Source organism: Pristis pectinata, chromosome 2 (assembly GCF_009764475.1).
Source record: "Pristis pectinata isolate sPriPec2 chromosome 2, sPriPec2.1.pri, whole genome shotgun sequence".
Taxonomy (NCBI): domain Eukaryota; kingdom Metazoa; phylum Chordata; class Chondrichthyes; order Rhinopristiformes; family Pristidae; genus Pristis; species Pristis pectinata.
In genome coordinates this window covers 17498416-17521822 of record NC_067406.1, presented here as the reverse complement: position 1 = coordinate 17521822, position 23407 = coordinate 17498416, and the positions used below count along the sequence as shown (strand labels likewise).

The following is a 23407-nucleotide window of genomic DNA, read 5'->3' as shown; positions in this document are numbered from 1 at the left end:
TTTGCTCATAAATCAGGTGTAGGAATGGTAGGTTGTGAAAAAGTCCCTACTCTTCCTACTAATGTCTGAAGCCTCAGGCAAATGTCCTCTTATACCATTATTTTGCAACCTCTATTGCTAATACAAAGTCACCTGTTGGGTCAGACTGCTGATTCAGTCCTAGATTAGAGGAGGGTTTGAGGGGCTATGAGGCAAATGCATGTCCTTCATGGTCCATTAAACCAGCCGAGGCCGCAGCCATTTTGAGACTCCTTCCTGACCCGTCTGTCCTATCTGACGATGGTTAAAGAGGTCTCCAATGCTGTAAGGCTGCCCTGATATGTGCTCGAAACAGAAATTCTCCCTGAATATTAAGTTCAAAGAAAGGGCATGGTGGAACAAGGAACTGGTGGAATATGAGAAGTGGGGATCCCCAGACATCTTTTTCTGGGACCTAGGCTCTATTAGTTAATTAAATGATGGAATAGAGACCTTCATACTGTTTGGCAACCGGTAACATAGGGGAAATGGGTGTTGAGCAGGATGTTGGGACTGCTGCTCTTTGATCATCCTATGTAACACAGTGACTACACTTCAAAAGAGCTCCATTGGCTGTGAAACCACCTCCTGAGGTACTTTTTAAAGCCCTTTCTTCCTTCACATGGAGATTGTGTGGTAGAGTAAATTGTAGTGTAGTGGTTAACATAATGCTATCACAACGCTAGCGACCCGGGTTCAATTCCGGCTGCTGTCTGTAAGGAGTTTGTATGTTCTCCCCGTGTCTGCGTGGGTTTCCTCCGGGTGCTCTGGTTTCCTCCCACATTCCAAAGACGTACGGGTTAGGAAGTTGTGGGCGTGCTATGTTGGCACCGGAAGCGTGGCGACACTTGCGGGCTGCTCCCAGAGCACTCTACACAAAAGATACATTTCATTGTGTGTTTTGATGTACATGTGACTAATAAAGATATCTTATCACTTCTGTTATTTGGTGAAGGACAGGATATTCACACAAAGGAGTTGCATTTTAATAACTGGATGTCAACAGATTCTGGACACCATTAACTTGTCTGATTGTGTTAGTGTAGCTCTGGGTCTTACCTGCTTATAGGCATATAACTCCTTGTGTGCTTGATGCCGTAACCTGTGGAGGAAAACAAAAACAATGGATGTTGGTCATTTCTGCAACAGCCACATTACTTCTCTGTAACAGTACAGCACAATTCTCCAACAGCAGCTGCTGTAGCAATGCATTTGTGTACACACAGGCTTTTATGTTCAGGCACACAAATACACACAAGAAGTGTTCACATACACATTCATGCTTATGTATGCACACACATTTGCACAATACATGATTCTTGCTATGCACATACACATACGTGTACAGGCACATACATATATGCTTAAACATGGGTGCATGTGCACTGACATATGCACATATATAAATGCACATATAAAAACATGTACACGTATATACACCCATTCTGTTACCATCAACTAACATAGTGTATCAGGGAACCGATTGTTAATCTTGAGGTTTGGTTTGCAACATCCATTCTTCAGTCAATTCTTCAGCCCAATATAGATAGTGCCTGTCGTGATTATCCATGAATGCAGTCAAAGTGATTGAATGTAAAGGTGGATGGATGGGTGTGGACAGCAGTGGAGAGCTGCCTTGCTATGAATGGGAACAAGAAACAACCATCCGATCATGGTTTTGCATCACATGAGTCTGGTACTTTCTCACACTGTTGTGTGTTTAGACTTCTGTCTCTAAATACATATAAGCTTGTAGCAGGGAGCAAGTGCCAAGATTGAGAGAGTGCGGAGATGGTTAAACTGACACTGGCCTCTCCTTTTAAGTTTTTGTATCTAGGACATTGTTAAATTCAGGAGTTGCAACTGATAGGTTTCACAAATCAGGATCACACTGGGCATGTCATAAATGGGAAATAAAATAAAACAATTCTGATTGATCTAAATACAAAATATCATCATAAGCACTGAGCAGCAACTACAAGCAACAAATGATAATTAAAATCAATACCAAATGGTGAAATGACAGGTTACTTCGTCCAAACGCTGTGGGGTGTGGAGTACATATCGAGTCTGAGCTTTGTCCTCAACCAACATCACTTTTTGCCTCAGGTCACCAATCAGCAGCAGTAACGGTTGATTTCCTGCTGGTTGCATTGCTGCTTTGAGCGAGCTCAGTTAATCCTGCATGGATTGTGACCTTAGATTGTCTGGGTGACATTCTTTCACACTGGGCAATGCTGTGCCTTCTGAACCATCTCTCTCAAAATTGAGGATCATGACCACTAAAACTTGTTCTTAGTGACTGATTAGGTTGTAAGGCTGGTACATGGTTGACACGTCAAAGGGCAATGTACTGAAGAAATGCTTGATTTTGAAGACTTCCAAAGCCCATGCCTGCTTGAAGGTACACTACCTGTACATATTATCGGGCATGCAGCAACAACTGCCAACGCTGCTATGGGAACACTTCCTAAACAAAGCTCCTTGATGTTGAGGTGGATAAAGGTAGCAGGTGAACAGGGTACACCACCATCTGCAAGTTTCCCCGAGTCCAGCGCTCCAAGTCCCATATACAGAGCGCCATTTTGGCCTTCCATAAACTGTGATTGGGTCAAAATCCTGGAAGTCCCACCTAACAGCACTACGCCAACATCGTCACGACCATGTGCCAGCTATTCCAGAACAACGCCCACCACCAAGTTCTCAAGAACAGCCAGGGGGAGGGATCAAAGGAAGGGAAAAATCGAAAGAATGGAGATGAAGGGAAGGGATAACATCTGGGAAAGATTCAACAAGTGAACAACAACACGAGCTGGACATGCAATCGGGCTGGGTTCCACTATGAGTGAGGGTGGGGTTCATCAGTGGGGATCACATGGTGGTGAGGGATCAGAGGTGTGATTCGGGCCCCCAAAGACGTGTCAGCAAGAGGTGTTGGAACTGTTTCTGAGGATCCCATCGCTAAGGGCAGTAATCCAATACTTGCTAGAGGAATAAAATACAGGTCCTCCCCAGGTTACGACAGGGTAACCCAAACAGTTCGCAAATCGGAAATGTGGCCCCAAACCAACTTCCCACATGGCAGAAGATGCCTGCTGCCTGGCAGCAGCTGGCAAATCTATCCCTCCAAACACTCATTCGTATTTACAGGCTGTACATAGGTCGGACGTTCACAAGCTGGGGAGGACCTGTACCGGAAGTGTTTCCAGATTCAGCACCAAACAAAGAAACAAAAGTGCTAAGGGAGGACTGAACTGCCAGAAGGAGACCCTTTACTACTGGTTCCCTTTAGGGCTAAGCCAAGGCTCAACCCTGCTTCAGAGTGAATGGCCCGGTGCCATTGACAGGGCTATGATTGGACCACTGAATGTTGTGCATGAGATATCAAAGTGTGTGCTGACCATAGACATCACTGCGCACGCCCATTAATTTTCAAGTGAGATTTGAAATTAAAAGACCAAAGAACAAAGGACTCACTGCATTTAACAATGGGGGTTTAGATTAAGTTCCTTCGAGTAGCATTGTGCTGCTCAAGAGGATTTTCAGGTCAGAGTATCTCCGATCTTTAATTTCCTTGTGGTGTAGGCGGTGGGTGCGAATATGTTGCCTCAAGAAGAATTAATTGGACAAAGCCGGCGTAGAAACCTGGGTGACCCAAAACCGCAAGCCCCTTCAATGTACTGAGCACTTGGTGGATATCCACATGGTGGTCCTTACTTTGTTCACCTGCACAGGAGAAATGCAGTGGAAGAGGAGATTTTCCATTAACCCTGAACACAAACATTCACTGCAGTCACAGGATTGGATTTGGTGGCTTTCCCCAGACAGTGATTCTCACCCCACAAGCAAACAGCAGCACAGCCATTGACACAGAGAAAACAAGCTTGTTTGCCCACAAGTACAAAACAGAGCCACTCCTGGGCTCTGCAGTCCCCATCCAGACTCCGAGGCAGAAGGTACTGGGTGTGGGATCTGCTCCAGATCAATTCTAGAGACAGAGGGTTTGAATTCTGGACCTGCATCCAGTCCGACTGCTAGGTGTGGGTGTCTATCATTCTGCTTACTGCTGCACCCATCCTGCCACAAATCCCCTGTGGAATGAAAATGGGAAGAGTGTTCAGGTCGAGGTTTGCCAAACTGTTAATTAGCCTTTAAGGTCTTCTATAGAAAAGCAACTGTCAGCAGCTCTGTTCAAGGCCCATCGCTTCATTCAGTGAACAGAGAACACAGAGCATAGCACGGTACAGCACAAGAACAGGCCCTTTGGCACACAATGTTGTGCCAAATTAATTAAGCAAATGACACCTAATCCCTTCTGTCTGCACAATGAATGGCTATCCCATTTTACAAAGATTACAACTGAGAGTGATCCTTTCCCTTCACCAGATACTCAGCCCGCACTATCCAACAGAAGTTCCCAGCAGTATTTAAGAATGGGCTAATGCCCGGTTAGTTCTTCCTTACTGAGGCAGCCGTCAGTGAGTGAAACAAAGACAGAGGCACTGACGACAACTGTATTGCTCACAAAGCTGACTCACACAACCCAATTAGCACAAAAGCTTCCCAGTGTCAAAGGTAAGATCGACATCAAAGTGATCAATTCTCTCTCCTCGGGGAAATACTCAGGTACTAAATTCTAGTTTCTGTGTAGATAAAGCCATGTTCCTGGGAACCAGCACTGGTGGTGTGCTCTGTCAAATGTGTGGGTTAGAAGGGTTTATTGTTTCTTTGTTTGATGCTGAATCTGGAAGTACTTCCAGTACAGGTCTTCCCCAGCTTTTGAACTTATGTACAGCCCGTACATACGTACGAGGATTTGGGAGACCGGGGGGATGGATCTGCTGGCTGCTGTGGGGCTGCAGGCATCTTCCGCCACATGGGAACTTGTTTCGGGGCCACATCTCCGGCTTGCGAACTGTTCGGGTCACTCCGTTGAGTGTAACCTGGGGAGGACCTGTATTTTATTCCTCAAGCAAGTATTGGATTACTGTCCTTGGTGAAGGGATCCTCAAAAACAGTTTGTCGTAATTCCAGAAAATCTCCATGATTCCCCACGTGGAAACTAAACCCAAAGCTGTTTGCTGTGCACTAGAATCATCACTGTTATTGTATGACTTTAAGACTGCCCTAGATCATCAATTGCCACCCCCGCACCCACAACCAAATCCCAAGTCCAAGTCTTCTATCCTTTGAAGGACCGCACTGTCGGAGAAGTTATTGAAGATGCTGAGGTGGATGTCTTTGTGTCTCTGTTAGGAGAGAGGGAGTTCTGCCTCCTCAGCCAACAACACTGCGGGAACAGTTCTTTGGGATCTTGCTGTGCACTATTTGCTTTTATTCCAACACTTCAAAGTATGTAATTTAATGCAGGACATCCTGAGGTTATGAAAAAGCACTTGAAACACAAGGTACCTTCCTTTTACTCTAAGTACCTTGTTAGAATTGCAGCACATATAATCATTTCAGGCATACAAAGACACAGTACAGCACAGGAACAGGCCCTTCAGCCCACTATGTCTGTGCCGAGCATGATGCCAAATTAAACTAATCTCTTTTGCCTGCACGTGATCCATATCCCTCCATCCCCTGTATATTCACGTGCCTATCTAAACACCTCTTGAACACCACTATTGTATCTGGTTCCCCTACCATCCCTGGCAGCGAGTTCCAGGCACTTACCACACTCTGTGTAAATAACTTGCCCCGCACATCCCCTTTAAACTTTCCCTCTCTCACCTTAAATCTATACCCTCTATTATTCCACACATCTGTGCTGGGAAAAAGATTCTGGCTGTCCACCCTATCTATGCCTCTCATAGCTTTAATAATCACAGTGCTTCATTACTGTAAACAGATGAAGGTTTTTAAGAATAGACCAAAAATCTACCCATTTTTGATAGATAATTTCCCAGACAGATTCTAGCTAGTTTCTTTTGTCTCTCCAGAAAGAAAGAAAAGTTATTGCTTTCAGATGATTTCTTTCTGCATTTTCAGCATGTTCCAAAACATTTCACTACCTCTTTTAAGCAAAATCACTTTAGTTTTTTGGGCAAATGCAACAGCCAATTAATGTACAGCAATACTTTCCAAAACAATCGGGACCAAGACCTGGCAGCTGGTGGAAGTGTCAGAGGGGGAACACTTTGGGAATGGTGACCATGATGCAGTAAGTTTCAAGGTAGTTATAGAAAGGGATGAATTTGATCCTCAATTTAAGGTCCTAAGTTAGGGAAAGGCTAATTCTAATAGTATAAGAGAGGACCTCGTAAAAACAGATTGGGAGCAGATGTTTGTGGGTTAAACAACAGCAGACAAGTGGGAGTCTTTGAAAACAGAGTTACTAAGAGTTCAGGGCCATTATCTTCCAGTAAGAGTGAAAGGCAAAGATGGCAAGATTAGGGAACCTTGGATGACAAAGGATATTGAAGGTTTGATCAGGTATTGCTATAGGCAAGTGGAATAGAGCAAGTCTCTTGAGGAATGTAGAGGATGTAGGAGAGAACTTAAGAAAGAAATTAGGAGGGCAGAAAGGGGCTACAAAATATCCTTGGCAAGGAAGAATGAAGAAAATCTCAATATATTCTACAAGAATATCAGGAGCTAATTGGATCCAAGATTGGCTTAGTGTTAGGAGACAGAGGGTAGTGGTGGAAGTATGTTTCTCAGATTGGAAGTATGTGACCAGTGGTGTTCCACAGTGATTGGTGCTGGGATGTCTATTGTTTGTGATATATACCAATGACTTGGATATGAATATAAGAGGTATGATTAGTAAGTTTGCAGCTGACACAAAAATTTGGTGTGTAGGTAGTGAAGAAAGTTGTCTAAGGCTACAGCAGAATATAGATCAGATGGAAAGTCAGGCAAAGTGTTGGCAGATGGAACTTAATCCCAACAAGTGTGAGATGATGCATTTTGGTAAGTCAATTAGGAGTAGGACATATATAGTAAATGGCAGGAGGTTTCAAGTCCATACTTCCCTGAAAGTGACCACACACATAGATAGGGTGGTAAAGAGAGCATATGGCATGCTTGCCTTATATACCTGGGCAAAGAATATAAAAATTGGGAGGTTTTGCAACCTTACTGTGTGCAGTTATGGTGGGTATATTACAAAAAAGACAGATTGTGCTGGAGCGAGTGTCCAGGAGATTCACCTGGTTGTTGGCTGGATGGAAGGACTTTAGTGATGGGGAGAGATTGGATAGGCTGGACTTGTTTTCCCTGGAGCGAAGGAGGCTGAGGGATGACCTGATATAGGTATGTAACATTATAAGAGGCATAGAAAGGGTGGATAGTCAGAATCTTTTTTTTCCCATGGTTGGGGTATCAACAACAAAAGGGCAAAGATTTAAGGGGAGAGGGAGGGAATCTGAGGGGAAAGTTCTTTTTTACACAGAGTGGTTGATAGCTGGATTGCGCTGCCAGAGAAGGTGGTGGAGTCAGAAACAATCATTGTGCTTAAGAGACACTTAGACAGGCACTTGATAGGCAACGCACAGAAGGATATCGACCTAATGCGGGCAAAAGACATTAGTTTAGATGGCAAAAAGGTTGGCATGTACACAATGGGCTGAAGGGCCCATGTCTCTTCGGTACAGGCATAGTAGTGCAGTGGTTAGCGTAACACTTTACAGCACCAGCGACCTGGGTTCAATTCCGGCCGCTGTCTGTAAGGAGTTTGTACGTTCTCCCCGTGTCTGCGTGGGTTTCCTCCAGGTGCTCCGGTTTCCTTCCACATTCCAAAGGCGTATGGGTTGGGAAGTTGTGAGCATGCTGTGTTGGCGTCGGAAGCGTGGTGACACTTGTGGGCTGCCCCCAGAACACTCTATGCAAAAGATGTATTTCACTGTGTGCTTTGATGTACATGTGACTAATAAAGATATCTTATCTTATCTTATCCACAACTCTATGAATGTAAGAATCTTGTCCTGTGTGACTCTTTATCTCCACCTGAAACACTGGAAGTGTAATGTGATTTTAGTTTAACACTTGACTGAAAGCAGTGGGGCAGACATTCATCGTCAGGTGTGTGGTAAGAGAGTGTGTGAATTGTATCCTACTTAGGAAAGCTGCTTCCATTAGCCAATACTGGAAACGTGACTACATGATGCATTTACCATATGTAACCGAAGTTGGGTTTCTTCCTTCATGGATTAAAAACTGGCTGACACAGAGAAAGCAGAGAGTTGGAATAAATAGGTCCTTTCCATACATTCCATATTTCCTTACGACATAGAAGAAGGCTCTTCAGCCTATCAAGTGTAGGCTCGCTCACACAGCAGTCCCATTCCCCTTTAATATTCACTGTAACCTATTTTCCCCACATTTCTGTCAACTCTTCCCAAGATTCTACCATCCACTTGCACTGGGGTCAATTGAACCTTACAACCTGTTCGTCTTTGGGAAGTGGGAGAAAACTGGAGGATGAGCAAGCTTCACACAGACAGCACGGGATGTTGGGTCACTGAAGCTGTAAGGAAGCAGCTCTGATAGCCGTTCAAGGATTGCTGGTCCACCACACAATCCTGTTCCCCATTCCACTTACACTGGATGACCAGCCCCACACTGGGCTAGTAATTATAAGGTTTTAACCACAGCAGCATGGGGCAGGCACGGTAGTGTAGTGGTTAGCGTAACGCTATTACAGCGCCAGCACCCTAGGTTCAATTCCCGCTGTTATCTATGAGGAGTTTGTACATTCTCCCTGTGACTGCATGGGTTTCCTCCGGGTGCTCCGGTTTCCTCCCACATTCTAAAGATGTACGGGTTAGGAAGTCGTGGGCATGCTGTGTTGGCGCCAGAAGCGTGGCGACACTTGCGGGCTGCCCCCAGAACACTCTACGCAAAGGTGCATTTCACTGTGTGTTTCGATGTACATGTGACTAATAAAGATATCTTATTATTATTATTATTATTATTATTGTTTAACCTTGGCTGGGCACAGGAAGGAATGTTACACAAACCTCAATAAAACACCTCACCTGCTGACTTTACTCAGTGAGCAACAAGAGAAGCAGTCAAGGCCACGCTGGCTGGGGTGACGTGTGGGTGTGGGGTGTGTGAATTTGATTGGCAAAGACAAACTGTGAAGTGTTTTTCAAACAGTGACTCGAAAAGATCCATAAAATTAGTTGCGCAATCTGAGATGGTCATTTATACCAAAGCCTGAGAGTAAAAGCTGACAAATCAGAGCAACTGAAGGCAAGTGAATATTTACGGGATCACAGAGAATTTTACAGCAGTACTGCGACAGTCAGCGTGTCTGTGCTGCTGTTTTTGCTGCACACAGACCTCCTTCCAAGCTATTTCCTTCTGCCCTCTTTCCCCAATGTATTTAAGGCCTGAGGGGCAACTTTTTCCACACAGAGGGTGGCGAGTATATGAAATGAGCTGCCAGAGGAAGTGGTTGAGGCAGGTACAATAGTATCATTTAAGAAGTACTTGGATAGGTACATGGAGGGGCGGGGCTTAGAGGGATATGGGCTAAATGTAGGAAATTGGGACTAGCCTGGTGGGCACCGTGGTCGGCATGGACTGGTTGGGCTGAAGGGCCTGTATCTGTGCTGTATTGCTCTATGACTCTATTTATGCAGCTCTCCACTGAATGCATCAATGCAATTTGTACCAGTGCCTCATCTATGTGAGCTCCACATTCTCCCTGCTCTGGGAAAAGAAGTTGTCCTAAATTTCCTATCGGATTTATTGATGACCACCTTTTACCTTTTAAACTTTCGACTTCATGGCCACTTTAATTGACAGCAACTTTCTGAAGCCATTCTTTATCTTAAATTGGCCTGGAAGGGGCTTGATCTCCTGTCCTTCAGATTATTGACAACATTGGTGGAGCAATAATATAACCACGGCATTACTGAGGCAACATATCATAAGAGAGATTTCTCTTACATTCACTGTTCAGGATGGGCATTTAATGATTGAATGAAATCCCAAAGAATTTCTGTAGTCAATTTAGTACCTATTTAGTGCATTCAAGATTTGGGAAATACAACTGCCAACATCTATATAAATTGAAGCCAAAAGCAACAATGAAATAAATAATTAGGTCATCTAGGTGAATTAATTAAAAAAATTAAGAAAATCTATGAGGACACTGAAGTGTACTTCCCTGCTCTAGTACCATAGATTTCTTTTGTACAGACTTTGGCCAGATATCTTATTGTAAGAAAGCATGTCTGACAGTGCAGCACTTCCTCCTCAGTGCACAGCCTACAGTGTGTTGAAACATCTGGAAAGGGGCTTGAAGCCATAAACTTCTGACACTGAGTCAAGAGTGTTACAGCTGAGCCAAGGCTGTCTTACTCATCATGACCCTGCACTGCATTTACACGAGTATTAGGGCATGGCCAGTGTCACGATTTGTTACCATATTTACACCAATGTCTGGTATAGCTAGTGTTACATGCCTGTCGTGGCTCATACTATACTCACACTAGTCTGTTATAGCCAGTGTGTCCCACACTCATCAGGATTCCATTCATGAATATTTGGCTGTGGATAATGTTCTGTGCTTATCCTGGTCTCATATTATATATGCACCAACATCAGGTATAACTAGTGCTCTATACCCATCATAATATCTGGTATGGCTAGTTTTTTAGATTCAAAGATTCATAGAGTTATACAGCACAGAAACCGGCCCTTCAATCAAACTTCTCTGTGCCAACCAAGATGTCCATCTAAACCAATCCCATTTGCCTGCATTTGGCCCATATCCCTCTAAACCGTTCCTATCCTTGTGGCTGTCCAAATGCTTTTTAGTAATTGTAATTGTACCCGTCTCTACTACTTCCTCTGTGTGAAAAACTTGCCCCTCAGATCCCCTTTAATTCTTTCCCCCGTCACCATTCCCCAACCCTGGGAAAAAGACTGTGACCATCTACCCTATCTAGGCCCCTCCTGATTTTATAAACTTCCCCTCAGCCTCCTTTGCTCCAGGGAAAGCAGTTCCGGCCTATCCAATTCTCATAACTCAAGCCCTCAGTCCAGGCAACATCCTTGTGAATTATTTCTGAACCCTCTCTAGCTTAATCACATCCTTCCTGTGGTGTGGTGACCAGATCTGTACACAGTGTGGTCTAACCAATGCTTTGTACAAATGTAACATGACGTCCCAAGTCTTGGACTCCATGCCACAGCTGATGAAGGCAAGCATGCCACATGTCTTCCTTACCATCCTGTCTACCTGTGTTGCTACCTTTGGGGAACAATGTACTTGTACCCTGAGGACTCTCTGTTCAGTAATGCACCACAGGCCCTGCCATTCATTGTGTTTGCCCTGTCCTGGTTTAACTTCACAAAATGCATCACTTCAGACTTGTCTGAGTTAAATTCCATCTGCCATTCCTTTGTCCACTTCCCAGTAGATCAATATCCCGTTGTAATCTTAGAAAAGTTTCTTCACTGTCTACTACACCACCAATTTTGGTGTCATCTACAAACTTGCTGATCACATCACCTACATTCTCATCTAAATTATTTATATGTCAAACAACAGGAGACCCAGCACCAATTCCTACGGCACACCACTGATCATAAGCCTCCAATCTGAAAACAACCCTCTACCACTATCCTCTGCTTTCTGCTACCAAGCCAACTTTGTATCCAGTTGGCTAGCTCAGCGTGAATCCCATTTGTTCTGGTCAGAGACTACCATGCCGGACCTTGTCAAAGGCCTTGCTAAAGCCCACATTGACAATGTCTACCGCCCTACCCTTGGCAATCCTTTTGGTCACCTCTTTGCTCAAATTCATGAGACATGATTTCCCATGCTGACTATCCCTAATCAATCCTTGCCTTTCCAAATGCAAATAAGTCCTGTCTCTCAGAATCCCTTCCAGTAACTTTCCCACCACTGATGTTAAGCTTACTGGCCTGTAGTTCCCTAGCTTGTCCTTGCAACCCTTCTTAAATAGGCACAGACATTAGCTATCTTCCAGTATCCCATACCTCACCTGTGGCTAAGGAAGGTACAAAAATCTCTGCTAGGGCTCCAGCAATTTCTTCCCTTGCTTCCGACAACATCCTAGGATACAGCTGGTCAGGCCCTGGGCATTTATCCACCTTCTCCTTGGATTGTCACCTTGTCGTGGTGGAGAAGCTTGTGTGGTCCTGAGATCCCGAGAGTGATGCCGTCTGGAGCTATGCTCCTGGTAGGGTCACCCATGGCGGTAAGGTCGATGGTGAGGTCCCTGACAAAGAACAAACCAACCAAGACCTCAACGGTGTAACAGGCGGATGAAGTTATTTCAAACTCAACGGCTGTGAAGGCGGATGAAGGCTGCAACAAATCCATCAGCTCCAATCGTCGTGGTTTCCATGCCATTGGAATCAGTTGGTTGATTTGTGAAGTATCGTGTGCCTTTTGCAGTGCAACATCAAGTACACGTTAAATAAGCACACGCACGGGCGTCTTCACTCTGTGGGCTACTTCTGATCAACGGAACGAAGACCATCATGCTCAACCTCGAGGGATAGCCACCACGACGACGATTTATCCACCTTTATGCACTTTAAGACTGCCAACTCCTCCTTTTTCAGAATGTTGATATGCTCCAAGTTATCACTGTTCTCTTCCCTGAACTCCCTAGCTTCCATGTCTTTCTCCATGGTAAATACAGACGAGAAGTATTCATTTAAGACATGGGCCATCTACCATGGCTCCACACATAGGCTACCACACTGATCCTTAGGGGACATACTTTCTCCCTAGTTACCCTTTTCCCTTTAATATATGTACAGAATCTTTTAGAACTCTATATCTAGCATGATCCAGAACCAACATTTGGGGTAGCTTCCTTTGGACACTTATAGGCAAGTGATAGGTCACTGTCCTTCATTTATATTACTGTGGCAAGATGGTAAACATTTTATTTGTTTTTTTGGTGGTAACTATGAGTGCAGGTTCAGGAGGGGGTTCAGATAGTTCCAAAGAGTTAAAGGGCAACAATCTTTTGCTGGAACTTCAACACAGGCTACTTGTAGCTTCTCAGGCGAACAGATGAAAGGCGCATTGTTACTAATGATCACGTACAGCTTGTATTGTTAGAGGGCAGGGATGGACAGTCTGAGATGAAGCTGCCTACATTGTTTATTGCTTAGCTCTGTCCTCTGACTGCAGCCATTTCTTCCTCTGGCTCTTGTTATTTGTTGAAACAGAATCCAACATAAACTTTTATTCAGTAATAATCTTTGCGAGATTGTATTTTAACACAAAGCTCACTAGTCCACAATTTTATTCCCCTTCTGCTGGGATTAGTGTGTTCCATCCACTGTAAGAACTGAAAAAACTTCTGCCAAAGTTATAATCAAAACAGAGCTGCTCAAGGCGGGTCAAACAGCATCTGTGCAGGCGAAGGGATGGTCGACATTTCGGTTTGTGACCCTGCATCATGACGGAGAGTGTAGAGGGAAGATAGCCAGCATATAGAAGTGAGACAAAGCCTGGTAGGTGATAGGTGGAGACAGATGGGGGTCGGTGCAAAGTTTAGGCAGGTGGAACTGGATAGGTGAGGGAAGGGTAGAGAAAGAGGCTGCTACTCCATCTGCCAACTTCTTCCCCACTCAATTAACCTATCTGTATCTCTTTACAGGCTCTTGATATCCTCCTCACAGCTTGCTAACCCACCTATATTTGTATCATCAGCAGATCTGCCTACCGTGCACTCAATCCCTTTATCCAAGTCATTCATTATTGATTGCAAATAGTTGAGGCCCCACCACCGATCTCTGTAACACCCATAGCTACTGAATGCCAATTGGAAAAGGATCCATTTGTCCCAACTCTCTGTTTTCCTTCAGTAAGTCAATCCCTATCCCTGCCAATATATTACCTGCAACTCCTGGCACTCTTATCTTATGCACTAACCTTTTATCTGGTACTTTATTAAATGCCTTCTGGAAATCCAAAAACACTACAATTTTATCCACTCTCTTTGTTACATCCCTACCACAGAAAGCATCCTATCCAGATGCATCACAGCTTGGTATGGCAACTGCTATGCCCAAGACTGGTGGTGAAAATATCCAGAAGTTGCAATCAATTGGGCAGTTGAATATTTAAATATTGGGCAACTGCTCTGTCCAAGACCACAAGAAACTGCAGAGAGTTGTGGACACAGCCTGTCCATCACAGAAACCAGCTTCCCCTCCATAGACTCTGTCTATACTTCCTGCTGCCTTGGTAAAGCAGCCAACATAATCAAAGACCCCACCCACTCTGGATATTCTCTCTTCTTCCCCCCCTCCCCTCGGGCGGAAGATACAAAAGCTTGAGAACACTTACTGTTATTACAACTTCTGGATATTTTCACCATGGCCACTTGTAACTGAACCCTCCTAAAGTGATGTGGTCTAATTAATGTAGAATCAATCATAGGGACAGTGAAAGGTTTTACAGAAACTGAACTCGTAACCACTTCAGTGACAAACCATACAGAGCAGTAAAGTTTTTGGATCATTTCCCCGCACCATGTGATATTGGCTGATATGAGTAGTGGCAAGACAGGAGTTAGAAAAGGGGCAAATCTTCATTCAACTTCAGGGTCCTTATTGCCAACAAATGACAGGTGTGGGATAGTGGTACCACTTGAACTATTTAGAGGCATGAGTTGAAATCTGGTCCCATTCCCTCTATGGATACCCTTGGAAAAGTAAGCCTGGTAATTACAGGCCAGCATTAAGAAACTTATTTTGAGTTGTTCACTAATACATTTTTTGGGGGAAATGAGGGTGGGAATCTGCTGTTCCGCTGGGACTACAGTGTCACACCATATGAGAGTGTTGTGAAACAGTGATTGGCCCAAAACCTTTCCAGTGCAGCTGGGCTAGTCAAATGTGACTTTGGCTAATGTCACTTGAGTCACAGCAGTCAAGCCCTAAAATCTCACATGAGATCAAGGTCAGACTCTGAAGAATCTAATTAAAGTTAACAGATGAGGATTCAGCCTATCTGCACAATTCTTACTCACCTGATTTTCCCCCATGTGCTTCATTAAATTACTGGTCGAATTCGCAAGGGTGAATCATCCCATTGAGCACTCCCACTCCCCAATGCTCAAAGATCAGATTCTTAGTGTAGAGTTAGATAAAGCCACTTTGGTTTTGCAAAATATTTATGCATGCAAATTAATTCAAATAAGATGTTATCATTCATAGAATATTTTCTTTACCTTGATGCTGAGATAACAAGAGCCCCAGTAAAGGGAAGATACATTTTATGTAAAATAAACCTGACAGGTCACTTCCCTGTTACGTGCTATTGGCTGATTTACCAAATGTCTATTACCCGCACTACTTGCTCCCATCCTCCACCCTCTCCAAAACCTTGCAGCCCACTTCCCCAGGGCCCCCGTTCAGCTCAGCTGCCTCCTCTCTCCACTCACTACCTCCACCCTCTCCAATGGTCGCAGACTCCCCATTGAACTTTATCTTGAACTTACAGTTCTAAACTTTGTGCTCCAGTCAGTTCATGTCTTTGCCTCTCCACACCTCTGTAACCTGCTCCAGCTCTACCACACCCAAGAGCTCTGCATTGCGTCAGTCCTCACCTTTTGTGCATCCCGTACTTTCATAACTCCTACAATGATCACTCTTTCTGCCATGGTCTCAACCCTTGGCTTCGAAGTTCCCTGTCCACACTCCATAAAACCCACCTCTTTGTCTCAAAGTCCGAATAACTCACTGCTAGGCTTGGCTTTCAAATATGGAGACACAAGAGATTGCAGATGCTGGAATCTGGAGCAACACACAAAAAGCTGGAGGAACTCAGTGGGTCAGGCAGATTCCATAGAGGGAAATGGCCAATTGATTCTTCAGGTCGAGACCCTTCATCAGGACTCCTTGTGTGTTGGCGTCAAGTATTATGTGCTAAAGCTCCTGAGAAGTGCCTTGTGGTGGGTTAATACACATTGTCAAGCATCCCCCAACAATGAAGCCACCTCTTACCTGATTAAGTAACAGCAGAACAGTAAGCTGAGGATGAAGACGAAGATTGCTGTCCCGAAAACAACAATGTAAATATTGAGGGGAAGGTTCTGGAACCCGATGTTTGGCATCCTGAAGCTGTACAGCCGAAAATCAGTGCTCATGGATGGCCTGCAGAAGGGGGAGGAGAGAGAGAGAGGGGGGGGGGGGGGGGGAGAAAGAGTGAGAGAGAGAGAGAGAGAGAGAGAGAGAGAGAGAGAGAGAGAGAGAGAGAGAGAGAGAGAGAGAGAGAGAGAGAGAGAGAGAGATTAAGTAATTGGTTAATATTTGCCAGCACTAACATAGCCAACAGTAAATTTGTCCCACTGTTTCAATGTGTGATACAGAGAGAAAATTAAATAGTTATCACCCCGCCTTCCTCATGTTCCACCCCACAGACTGACCACTGCGTGTGATGTGTGCTTTGGCAGAGAGCTCTGGAGCTCGCTGAAGTGCTTGCAGTTTAACCTGATCACACTAGCCGGCACAGTAGTGTAGCAGTTAGCGTAACGATATTACACCACCAGCAACCCGGGTTCAATGCCGGCCACTGTCTGTAAGGAGTTTGTATGTTCTCCCCGTGTCTGTGTGGGCTTCCTCTGGGTGCTCCGGTTTCCTCCCACATTCTAAAGACGTACGGGCTAGGAAGTTGTGGGCATGCTATTTTGGCGCCGGAAGCGTGGCGACACTTGTGGGCTGCCCCCAGAACACTCTACTCAAAAGATGCATTTCATTGTGTTTTTCAGTGTACATGTGACTAATAAAGAAATCTTATAATCTTATCTTACAGTACAAATATCATTCACCTTGCTCTCCTCTCCTTGATCCACTGTCAACTTTGGCTCAGTTGGTTTACGTTTAACCTCACTGCCAACTCACTATCAAGCACTGTGTTAGCTGGCGCTCACCGCCTGGTATCGGCTTTGCGTCATTGCTTGTTGCTGCTGCCTCTAGCCGCTCACTCACAAACATTTACACTGAGGTTTGGTATTAGAAAACACTCAAAATACTCAGCCATCATCTGTGGAAAGAAACAAAAGGTTATCGTTTCAGGTCAATGACCTTTCATCAGAACTGGGGAAGGTTTTAAGCTGTAGAGAAAAGGGGGAGGGAAAGAGAGAACAAAAAGGTCTGTGATAGGATGGAGACCAGGAGAGACTGAATCTCATCAGTGGTGTGGTTCTGGCTTGAAGACTGTGAAGACCAGTGAATAACAAACACCAGAGAGACACAAGAGACGGTAGATGCTGGAATCTGGAGCAACAAACAATCTGCTGGAGGAACTCAGCGGGTCAAGCAGCATCTGTGGGAGGAAAGGAGTTGTCAAAGTTTTGGGTTGAAACCCGGCATCGGGACTGAGAGTGGAGGTGGGAGACGGCCAGTATAAAGAGGAGATGGAGAGAAGTGAGACAGGAGAAGGGGGAACAAAAGCCATACCTGTTGGAGATGTAAACTGGAAGTGACAAATGAAATCTGAAATGAAGAGAGAATATGAGGGACTGCTGGAAAAGTGAGATACTAAACTGGAATTGCAGGTTATCTGACCCCTTTGTTGAATTCAATGTTGACTCCTGACAGCTGGGACGTGTCCTGTCAGGAGTAAACACGCTCTCCCTCAAGCTTCATTGGAACAGTGGGAAGCCAAAGGTGGAGGTCAGATCTCATTCACTCCTCCTGTTTGCATTTCTTCCAGATTTAGCTTCTGTTACTCATTAGCCTTCACCTCTCCCTTTCAGCTGACACACCTCCCTTTCAGCTGACACACCACCACAGCTCAATCCCTCCTACACTCTATTCTGATCAAAGAAAAGTACAGTACAGGAACAGGCCTTTCAGCCCATGACGTCTGTGCTGAAGACGATGCCAAATTAAACTAAATCTCTTCTGCTTGCATATAATCCATGTCCCTCCATATTAAGATACTGTATCTTTATTGGTCACATGTACATCAAAACACACAGTGAAATGCATCTTTTGCATAGAGTGTTCTGCGGGCAGCCCGCAAGTGTCGCCATGCTTCCGGTGCCAACATAGCATGCTCACAACTTCCTAACCTGTACGTCTTTGAAATGTGGGAGGAAACCGGCGCACCTGGAGGAAACCCACGCAGACACGGGGAGAACTTACAAACTCCTTACAGGCAGTGGCTGGAATTAAACCCGGGTCGCTGGCGCTGTAATAGCGTTACCCTAACCGCTACACTACTGTGCCTGCCCTCATGTGTCGTTCTAAAAGCCTCTTAAACGCCACTATCATATCTGCTTCCACCACTACCCCTGGCAGCCTGTTCCAGGCACCCACCACTCTCTGTGTCAAAAACTTGCCCCGCACATCCCCTTTAAAGTTTCCCCCTCTCACACATTCTCTACTATTAGACATTTTGACCTTGGGAAAAAGACACCAGCTATCTATCTATGCCTCTCATAATTTTATAAACTTCTATCAGGTCTTCCCTCAGCCTCTGACACTCCAGAGGAAACAGCCCAAGTTTGACCAACCTCTCCTTATAGCTCATACCCTCTAATCCAGGCAGCATCCTGGTGAACCTCATCTGTACCCTTTCCAAAGCCTCCACATCCTTCCTGTAATGGGGTGACCAAAAACCTTCCCATTCATTCTCTCTTCCCCTCCTCCCTTTCTCTGAAACTTAATAATATTTATTTAACTTCTAATTTTTTTTCCAGTTCTGCTGAAACATTTACTCTCTTTTTCTCTACATGCATGTGGCTTGACCTGCTGAGTATTTCCAGAAATTCCTGCTTTTATTTCAGATTTGCAGCAGGATTTGCTCTGGTGGATTTGTACCCTTTGTACTCTGTGCCCATTCATAGTCAGCCAAATAGTAAATTCACTTGTACTTTGAAGGCCTCACTTCCACCCCACTATCCTTCGCATTCAATGGATTATCTTTTGCAATTCCCACCAGCTCCAACATTATCCCACCACCAGTCACATCTTCCCCTTTCTACTCCTTTTGTATTTCACAGGAACCGCTCACTCCCTGGTCCACTCTTCTATCCGCATCACCACTCCCTGTGCTTTTGGCACCTTTCTGTGTCACCAGAGGTGATGAAACACCTGTCCTTTAACCCCTTCCCTTCCACCATCCAGGGACCCAAACTATCATTCCTGGTGAAACATCGATTCACTTGCACTTAGACCATAAGACATAGGAGGTGAATCAGGTCATTCAGTCCATTGGTTCTGTTCAGCCATTCAATGAGCTTTTATTTTTATCAACCTCATTTTCCCACCTACACCCTGTAACCCTTAACCCCTTTACCAATCAAGAATCTATCAATCTCTGCCTAAATACACCCAATGACTTGGCCTCCATAGCCGTCTGTGGCAACAAATTCTGCAGATTTACCACCCTCTGGCTGAAGAAATTCCTCCTCATCTCAGTTTTAAAGGGACATCCCTTTATTCTGAGGCTGTGCCCTCAGATCCTAGACTCTCCTACTGATGGAAACGTCCTTTCTACGTCCACTCTATCCAGTCCTTTCAGTATTCGGTAGGTTTCAATGAGATCCCCCCTCATACTTCTGAATTCCATAGAGTACGGACCCAGAGCCATCAAATCCTTCTTATATGTTAAGCCTTTCATTCCTGGGATCATTCTTGTCAATTGCCTCTGAACCCTCTCCAGAGCCAGCGCATCCTTCCTTGGATACGGGGCTCAAAATTGCACACAAAATTCCAAATGTGGTCTGACCAACGCTAGCCAAATGCGGTCTGACTGATTCCTCCAAACTATCATACTACATTTGGTGCTCGCAATGTGGCCTTCTTGACATTGGAGAAACCAAACACAGATTGGGTGATCATTTTGCAGAGCACCTGCCCTCAGTCCACAGGCGGGATCCTGAGCTTCCTGTTGCATAACACTTTAATTCTCAACCTCATTCCTATTCTGACCTCACTGTGTGCAACCTCCTCCACTGCTATAGTGAGGCCCACGCAAGCTAGAAGAACAACATCTTATCTTCCGTCTAAGCAACCCTCTGGAATGAACACCAGATTTTCAAACTTCAGCTAAATTCAGGTCATCTTTTCCCATTCTCATGCTTATGGCCCTTTTTAGAACATAGAACATTACAGCACAGTACGGGCCCTTTGGCCCACGATGTTGTGCCAACCTATATAAACACCTACTCCTTGATCAATCTAACCCTTCCCTCCTACGCAGCCTATAACCTTGCTGACCTCGGCTTTTCTTTTTCTATAAAATGTCAGCGCTCATGTTCCTTATCACACAATCTGTCTTAACCTATTTCTATTTGCTCTTTCATCTGACACTTCACTCCTCCCCTCAGCTCTGCTTTGAACACTGTTATCTCTTCATTCTTCTTCCATTTTCTAAGTTTCACTGACCTAAAGCATTAACTGGCTTCTTCTTCCACAGATACTGCCTGACTGGCTGAGTTCCTCCAGCATTTCTGTTCTTATCTCACTTGATCTTAGTCGGCATGGGCCAGTTGGGCCTGTTTCTGTGCTCTATGACTCTGTGAGTCTCTATGACTCATGATCTCTTCTATCAGGTACGTTTTAACCTTGGTACTCAACAGCTTAGTATCATCTTACGGTTATGCACAGCTAATAAAAGAGTCATCGAGCAACAAATCAGACCCTTCAGACCACCGAGTCTACGATGACCACCAAGAACCCACTTTTTACACTAATCTCACCCTAACCCATTTTATTCTCCCCACGTTCCCATCAACTCCCCCCACCCCCTTATTCTACCACTCAGCGACACACAAAGGATAATTTACAGCGGTCAATTATCCTTTTAACGCGCATGCCTTTGGGATGTGGGAGGAAACCAGAACACCCGGGGGAAACCCACACAATCACAGGGAGAACGTACAAACTCCACACATACAGCAGCTGAGGTCAGGACTGAACCTGGGTCACTGGTGCGGTGAGGCAACAGCTCTTAGTCTCATACTAAGTACATGCTAAGGCATCAATGCAAAACGACACATATTGCTTAACGCTCAATGTTATCTTTGGTCTATGACCAAACCAATGGCAGGAAATTCCTCTACAGCAGGGTATTGCAAGTTTGAATCTGAATCCTACAGTTGCCATTACACAACACATTGCAACATGTCAGCTGGCCAACTTAATTTCCTCTTTCTTCCAACATCTTCTTCAGTGTTTATCATTCCTGTGTTCATGTTTATTATTCAATGTCCCTTCATTCCTAGTTTATAATCCGGTTTCCATCAACCTCTGGTTTATAATCCAGTGTGCATTGATTTCTGGTTAACAGCCCAACGTCATAGAATCACGCAGCACGGAAACAGGCACTTCAGCCCACCATGTCCATGCTAACCCCTTAGCACCTATCTATACCAACGTAGTGAGGGTTTCTGCCTCCTCCACTCCACTCCATCAGGTAGTGTGTTCCCCACTCCAGCCAGCCTCTGAGTGAAATATCCCATCTAGAGGATAGAGTGGATGTGGAGAGGACGTTTCCATTAGTAGGAGAGTCTAGGATCCAAGGGCACAGCCTCAGGATAAAGCGACGTCTTTTTAAAACTGAGATGAGGAGGAATTTCTTCAGCCAGAGGGTGTTTAATCTGTGGAATTTGTTGCCACAGAGGTCAGTGGAGGACGTCATTGGGTGTATTTAAGGCAAAGATTGATAGGTTCTTGATTGGTAAGGGGGTTAAGGGTTACGGGGAGAAGGTGGGAAAATGGGGTTGAGAAAAAAATCAGCTATTGAATGGTGGAACAGACTTGATGGGCCCAATGGCCTAATTCTGCTCCTATATCTTATGGTCTTATGGCCTAATGGCCTAAATCTCCTACCCCTATCCTCAAACCTATTGGGATGGGGTAAGGTTTCTCACATCTACCCTGTTTATGCCCTTCATAATATTATATACCTCAATAAGCATTTAAGAGGCTCTTAGATAGGCACATGAATGTGCAGAGAATGGAGGGATATGGACATGGTGTTGGCAGAAGGGATTAGTTTAGTTAGGCATTTAATTACTAGTTTAATTAGTTCAGCACAACATCTTGGGCCGAAGGGCCTGTTCCTGTGCTGTACTGTTCTATGTTCTAATATGGTCACCTCTCAGCCTCTTCTGCTCCAAGGAGTGTAACTCCAAGCTATCCAGAGTCTCATAGATGAAAAGCTCCAACCAACCCTGGAACATCCTAGTGAATCACTTCTACATCCTCTCCAATGCAACCACATCCTTCCTATAGTGGAGGAAGGACGTGGTTAGAGAGGATGCAGGAAAGATTCGCCTGGACAAGGAGAGATTGGATAGGCTGGGTCTGTTGTCCCTGGAGCAAAGGAAGCTGAGAGGTGACATGATAGAGGTATATAAAAGTATGAGAGGCATAGATAGGGTAGATAGCCCGTGTCTGTTTCCCATAGTCTAAAACTAGAAGGCATAAGATTAAGGTGAGAGGAAGGAAGTTTAAAGGAGACCAGAGGGGTAAATTTTTCAACAAAGAGCAGTTGGTATCTGGAATGAGCTGCCAGAGGAGGTGGTGGAGGCAGGAACAGTAACAACACTTGACAGGTACTTGAATGAGCAAGACAGAGGGATGTGGAATTAATGAAGGCAGATCGGATTAGTATTGATAGGTATGATGGTCAGCACAGACACGATGGGCCAAAGGGCCTGTTTCTATGCTGTACGGTTCTATGACTCCATGCAATGACCAGAACTGCACTCCAGCTATGACCTGACCAATGTTTTATAAAGTTGTATGCAACCTCCCTGCTCATGTATTCCGTGTACTGGCTACTGAAGGCCAGTACACCACTGGTCTACCTGTGCTGGTCCCTTCAGGGATCCTTGTACATTACACCAAGGTCCCTCTGTTCCTCAATAATCTCTGGGACTTTGTGTGTGTTCTAGTCTTATTCATCCTCCTAAAATACATCACCTCACACTTATCAGGATTAAGTTCCATCTGCCATTGCTTTGCCCACCTTACCACCTCATCAGTATCATCCTGTAACTCAAGACTACTCTCCTCACCATCAACAGCACCACCAATACTTGTGTCATCTACATATTAACCACACTGCTTATATTCACATCCATGTCATTAATGTATATAATAAACAGGAAGGGTTCCAGCACCAAACCTGTGGTATACCACTGGTCACAGGCTTCCAATCACAGGAACAACCTTCCAGCATCACCTTCGGCCATCTATTAATAAGCCAATTTTGGGTCCAATTTGCCAACTTGCCTTGGATCTCATAGACTCTAACCTTGTAGACCAGTCTCCCTTACGGCACCTTGGCAAAGAACTTACAGAAGTCCACGTGGACTACATCAACTGTGCTGCCCTCATCAATACATTTTGTTACCTCTTTGAAAAATTCAATCAAATCGTCCAGACAGGATCTCCCCCTCACAGAGCCATG

At 44.8% G+C, this 23407-nt stretch overlaps 1 protein-coding gene across 5 annotated transcripts in view; it reads right to left on the bottom strand.

Annotated features, from left to right (window-relative positions):
- Positions 1-23407, bottom strand: part of rnf24 (ring finger protein 24) — a 137952-nt gene that overhangs the window by 50078 nt on the left and 64467 nt on the right. For 3 of the 5 annotated variants that reach the window (XM_052032437.1, XM_052032464.1, XM_052032429.1), the window contains exons 2-3: positions 15982-16131; positions 1078-1120 (exon numbers count right to left, since the gene is read on the bottom strand). In XM_052032437.1, the coding sequence (XP_051888397.1) occupies positions 1078-1120; positions 15982-16124 (186 nt within the window). In that variant the 5' untranslated portion in view covers positions 16125-16131. Of the gene's footprint in view, positions 1-1077; positions 1121-15981; positions 16132-16805; positions 17021-23407 lie in introns of all 5 variants that reach the window. The other 2 variants (XM_052032455.1, XM_052032446.1) reach the window with 1 other exon arrangement.